Source organism: Rhopilema esculentum, chromosome 17 (assembly GCF_057945365.1).
Source record: "Rhopilema esculentum isolate cy_ngs chromosome 17, ASM5794536v1, whole genome shotgun sequence".
Classification (NCBI taxonomy): domain Eukaryota; kingdom Metazoa; phylum Cnidaria; class Scyphozoa; order Rhizostomeae; family Rhizostomatidae; genus Rhopilema; species Rhopilema esculentum.
Window position 1 is genome coordinate 2,994,831 of NC_142831.1, and position 6,386 is coordinate 3,001,216.

A 6,386-nucleotide genomic window follows, 5' to 3' on the forward strand; every position below is an offset into this window, starting at 1 on the left:
CTATGGAGCTGCTTCTCATGTGTATAGCAGTAAGATTTGCTTGTCAAAGTTCATTTACTTTTTTGACCATATGCTTGTGCTTGGTAAAATGTTGAAATCTTCAAGCATATCCGAACGGCTAATGGCACTAGACTTTAAAAGACAGCGAAATATTGAAAAAAATGTGCAGAGCACGGTATTTATAATGACATAACCATTACTTTTAATGAAGAAGTTTTCTATGACATCAAAATATCGACATTGAAAGCTTGGCTGCGGATTCTAGTCATGGTAGCTATAAAATAATGATATCAGAACCTAATTATAAAAAATGATAAAACAATAATTCAAAATAATCATCGAAGTTTGATTCATCTACAAAGTGAAAATAAGTAGCATATCTTCAAGCTGTTGCGATTCAAAAACGCAATTTGGCAGCCTTGCTAATAAGGGTCATTTGCAAATCTTTTATTTTCTCTTCGACGTCAAGAGGAGTGACAAGAATTTTCAATTTGAGGAGCATGAGTTTTGAAAAAGCAGTTAAGAACTAAAGCGACACTTTAAATTGTAAAAGAGTTAAGCAAAGTATGAGCTAGATGTTGAATCAAAGTCTTGTGGAGCATGATTCCTAGTGTTCTTGACTGACTTTGAAGCCTTTGGACGGCATATAGCAAAATTACCGTCCACTGTAAATTTACATAACAAGATAAAGTCCTTTATATACTTGAACGATGATAAACGGGACGATAGCGTGATTGAGATGAAAATAACAAACTCAGTTTAATTTTATATTGTGCTAGTTGCTGTCGCAGTTGAAATTCGATGGCATTGTTTCCTTTCTTGGCTACGGCAGCCATACTGTATCTATACGTACTATGTCATCAATGTAGATCTATAAGTTGTTGTTGTTCAATTGCTACAATAAATAGAGGCTAAGAGCCCTGTGCAGAGAGCCGAACTATTGAGCAAATGAGGAATCTACCAAAACCTGTTGGCAAAAGTCTTTGGGGCACGCAAGTGTTTGTGCTCTAAGACACTGCGAACGATGTACAAAATCCTTTTATTTCAATTTGTTGAAAAAATTGTAATCTTGTCCCCCTAGTCATGTACCTCCTACATTAGTGTTTCTCACTACCAAGCTTCCGAAGGTGGGTTTTAGGACACTGAGAAGCTGTGCGTATCGAGCAGTGTCCTGGTCCTTCTTCTTGATATGACAACACCTTGTGATTCCTACGCCTGTAAAAACAGAGAGCTAGCGACTCCCCTTAGTCTGGGTGAAATTTTGGTCATGTCAGGAACCCGTACCCCATACCCTTAGACTGTAGTCCTTCACCCTAACCACTGAGCTATTCCAACACCTACCGCCTGCGGCCTTGCAAATACAAAGTCTAATGTTTGAAAGCAAATCAGGCATTGCATGTCTCTTACGTGAATGGTAGTCACAATCGCTTTTGATCGTGTTGGTTACTGTTGTATTTAACAGTATAATAAGCTATTCCCTTCTTGTAATTCCAGAAACTGTGATAGTTTTTTCATCGGTTAGATAACAACATCGGACACGAATGTTTTTGGTGACAGTTATCATTTTGAGCTTAGATATAACCGACCAGATTGCTAATTGCAAATGAGGGCTAGAGCAGTTGTGTTAAAGATACCATCAAACCAACTGGCTAAGTTGGCATATTTTCTATCGTACGAATCTTCAATGTGAAGAACTTGTAAAGAATCCTAAACATTGTAAAGTAAGACGTTCGGCAGCATATTTACAAGGATTGAGTTTTAGCATCACAAACACATGCGATGAATATAACTTTCCAGACTAAAATTTTGACAAGACCTCGATCCTGTGAAAAGATCGCGTCCCTCCATTATTTCACCGCACGGCACTCGATTAAATACAATTAACGTTGGAAGACTACAGAAATTCAGCATTTGTTTCTTGTTTATTTTCCTTTTGACCCAATTGTGCAAAAACATTGTTTACCTTTCATTATTCCGACTAAATTACAACGTCCATTATCCATTGTTACGCACAGTGAATTACATATGGAAGAAACGGCGTTGAACTCCAAGCCTGACATCTGTTAAGCCAAGCAGGTACTTCTGCGGGCCTGAGTTTTACGATGCGTCATGCTCACTCCAAAAGGATAACAAACCAACTGAAGGATGAATTAAAATAAACAGCATCACGTCCCATCAGCTTCAATACAGAAGAAACATCTTCTCGTAGCATAAGGTTATCAAGTTTGGTAAATACATCGCCAATTTTAAAACCAACGCCGACATCATTATTTTAAAGTTTATCAAGAAATACCGATAAAGATTATATTTGAGATAAAGACTCTCCAAACTGTTTAAAATATAAAGCTGATACTAAAGAAAACAGAACTAGATTGTTCATCGAGTAATTTCTACAAATAAAAGACTTTTGAAGAGTAAAATGAACAGAATTTCAGTCCAAGAATTTGTTTCTTTTTCAAGCAGCTACTTACCCACAAGTTTCTTATACAGTCTATGGCAAGACATTATATTTAATAGCTTGTTTATGTTCAATCTTATTGAATACTTTCTTCGATCGAAATTATTGTTACGAGCAATAAAACTCAACCACGAAAAAGAATTCCAGGTCTTTTCAACATTTACAGTTGCATTTTTATAAGATTATAACCACTTAAGGCCTAACACCTAAAATCAATTTCAATGTTAAAATCAAGCAAAGTTTTCCAAATTTTGCACAGAAATTGATTAAAGTATCCTTGCTAGCAACTTAATTTGAAGTTTGATGCCAAAATAGGTATATTGATGATAATAAAAGAATGATTACATAGGATTAACAGAAAACAGCCTCGCAATTGGGGCAACATGATGTAGTTCTGCTACCCTTTATTATAAAGTTTATACTGCTTGAAGCAAAAAGTGTGAAAATTCTTTAGTGTGAAAAAGTTCTTTTAAGTTGCAATGGCGTGCTTTGAAGAATCAACAAGCCAAGTACAGTACGGATTGCAGATTAAACATATTTTCATTGCATTTCACTTCGGTTCTGACAAGGCTACTCTGATGTATTGTTTATTTGATAAAAGTTCTCAGAATAGCAACGACAATTCACCAGTTACTTCATACCGTAAAATTATAAATTCATTTATTTCTACATCATTCAAAGAAGTTTGTTGCGCCTCTATTTCCGAATTATGAAATATTTGTTTAAATTACACGCGATTTACCATGATTCAATAATTCAATTCTAGCTATACAAACTTGCAATTATATCTGTTCAATTTCAACCTGCAAAACGCATCACAGAAAAGTTCTTACAATTCTCTAAACATTAGTTTATAACTACATACATATATATTCAAATATTTATTTATGTTATATGTATAGTTCATTTCATTTATTGCTGTCATGAAATAGTCTTAAAGCAGTTATTCTTTGGTGATGGTAGTTTCAATGTTTATGTTTACAGATCGATGACTGTGTGTTACCTTTATAATGAGATGTGCTTCTAACGCTAACCTCCATCTCTAGTTTTTTGAGGTTATGAGGTAGTTGCAAATGAGCTAGTTGCAAATGAAGTAGTTGCATGCATCATTACGAAATGAAGCTCACCTTTAGCAAAAAGTTCATTGTGGTAAGTTCCAACTGAATGCGATTAATCCCTTCATGAAGCATTAATTTTGAACGGAGCAGGCTTCAGCATCTGGCGTTACATTAGTGATAGATTTGAAGAGAATTCCGAGAAGTTGCTGACAAGATGTTCAGGATGAAGCCAAGAAGGTGTGCCGCCGTCCATTTCATCAGATGACCCAGATAGACTGTATGTGGGAGTGGAATGGCTCTGCTTCACGGAAGACTCCACTAACAACTGTTGGAGATGCTTTATGTAATCGATTGCTAGTCTTAATGTCTTTACCTTTGACAATTTCTTGTTTTTCGGGTCAGTTGGGACATGTTTTCTTAATCGTAAGAATCCATCATTAACCATTTTGACGCGTCGCCGTTCACGGGCGTTTCTTCTTGCCACCGCCGCTGGCTCTTTAAGTTTCGCTGGCAAGCGCGATGTTGCTGTGCGTTTTCTACCTCTTGAGTTGCTTGTTAAATTTCCAGTGGGTATTTCAATTGTTCGCGTCGCCGTCACAGGCGTAAGAGTGATTGGGTTATGATAAAGAGCCGCACCCGGAATTCCTCCGCTCACTGATGTATTCAGGACAGGTTGAAACTGCACTTGTATAGCTGACTCTAACAATGGCAACTGGCTTGTTGTCACAATTACACCGTTCTTCGGACTGGTTATTTCCAATGTTGTTACCGAGTCCGAAGGATGCTGCGTTTGCGAAGCTTCGCTAGTCGTCTTCTGAGACAAATCTTGACTATCCTTCACTTCGGGCATGTTTTTCAAAATTATAATACTTCAACTTAAGCAACTTTTATTATATTCTAAATGCTACTAAGGATAACTTCCGTTTGTTTACCTCTTCTTTGGCAAATTGACTATCCACTGCTTGAGTCGAAGAATCAAATCTTCCTACGTCCTCTCTTCAGAATCAAAAGCGAGAACACAACACCAAAATCATGCAAATCAAAGATCAAAGATTTGTGTTCAAATTTTCAGCAGCTCTAGTTGCTTGAGAATTGTGTTACCTCTTAAATGATTTAGTTCTCTGTGCGTTCGTGTGCTCTACTAGCAGCCTAAGATCGTACTGTTTTAGCTGAGAGCTCTGCCTGTAAATTTATAAGAAGAGCTAGGCGATTCTTGCTATGAACATGCTTGCGCTCACAATGCGCAAGGTTATGCTCGCTAAATAGCCCAGTCTCATTAATAAATTAAGCATGTGCTCTCCTTTCGACCAATCACGTTGCGGTGTTCACCTAGGTGTTGATTATATACGATTAAGTTGAATTGCTCTAAAACACGGACCATTTGCATTTGACAAGAAATACCACTTTCACTATCATGGCTGAAGTGTAACAAATTGTGTGATCTTTCAACAACATTGATTGCTTGTTTTCTAGGTATGAACAAGTTTTAATGTAATTAGTCATGCAACTAAGGCATGTAACGCCAGAAATCTAGATTGTGTCAGTATTATTGCTCAGTCCATGAATTACACAACACAGCTTTAAGTACAAGGCTTCAATAAAAAACCCGACCAATAACAAAAGAAACTCGACAGGTTTAAATAACGATGTCTTTGAACACGAAAGTCTTTCTTTGCTTAATTCTGCTTTGCATTAACAGCAAAGAAACACATTTTCTAAATTATACTGTGTTAATTGACGCGGCAAATATATTAGAGAACGTTGAAGGCGTCAAAATACAGTAAATTTGAAGAGAAAGGAAACAAAAAAAATGAGCCGAAAAGAAATAAAACAAAGCGAAGTACGAAACGAAATGCATAGTTCGAGTACTATTTAAATGAAAAGCCGATTTTGCTAGAGAAGGATTTCTATGTGTACAATTGCATATTTCCAATGAAAGAAAACAACCATACGGATTTTTGTTGTATTTTCTCATAATACTTTACCGTTTACTGTGAAAAAATCGTCAGAAGGTCACTGCTGCAATTTATTTTACCATAAACTATTTCTACCTTCATTTCACACTTCTTTTCTTCTTGGAGTAGAAAATCTTTATCAACAAAATGATTCCTCATTTTCTCTGCGTTTTAGTAAGAAAAAGAATTCTCAATAAAGACAGTGCTTTCTGGTAGAAAGAGCACAGATGTTATGGAGCTATTAGGGACAAATAATTAAACATAGAAATTTGTTTGGAATACCTCTTTGGCTATAGGTTTCTTTTATCTTCCTTTGTGGCTAAAAGGAGCACAAAATGAAAGCCTTAGAATACATACTTATACTCAGATTCTTTGAAACGTCGTTCCTTTGTCGAAAAGAAATTTTGCCTCCTCTGTTTTTCTTCGGCTCATTTGACGTGAGAACAGCTTACCATTTTCACATCATTATGGAAATACTTTATAAATAAAGAAACAATTACAAAAAAGGTAAATAGCTGAATCTACTGTATTGCTTACCATGGAAGCAATAAGTAGAGCTATTAAACCTCATTGGAAATTGAAGTCGATATAGGTGACACAGGGATTGCTAATCGTGAGCATTCATGTTGTTGGGAAAAAATTGGAATTTGCCATCCATGTCCATCATTATGAAATGTGAAGCTTTTCATTTTCTATAAGGCTTCTTATAGCTACACTTGCATCTCCTTTGTTACTGTTCAGCAAATTGGAACTTCTTCTATGTCCCATAGAATCGTTCTATTTCACAAATTGATGTTTTGTAAAGAATTCTAATGTATACAAGGTAAAAGTGGAAAGGAAAACAGACCTCACTTTGTATATAGTCTCAGTAACAGCTATGTTGGTTAATGCTTGAAGGAATCTAATCGTTCTGGT

General features: G+C 36.1%; 1 protein-coding gene across 1 annotated transcript; it reads right to left on the reverse strand.

The window, feature by feature from the left end:
- Positions 1–498: 498 nt before the first annotated feature.
- LOC135683044 (uncharacterized) lies at positions 499–4,778 on the reverse strand. Its single transcript, XM_089113343.1, has one exon. It carries the CDS (start codon positions 4,364–4,366, stop codon positions 3,683–3,685), a length of 684 nt encoding a protein of 227 aa, XP_088969469.1. The 5' UTR covers positions 4,367–4,778; the 3' UTR covers positions 499–3,682.
- Positions 4,779–6,386: the final 1,608 nt, after the last annotated feature.

Excerpts from the sequence above, each read along its gene's own strand:
- LOC135683044 (XM_089113343.1), bottom strand. The coding sequence starts at position 4,366 with ATGCCCGAAGTGAAGGATAGTCAAGATTTGTCTCAGAAGACGACTAGC.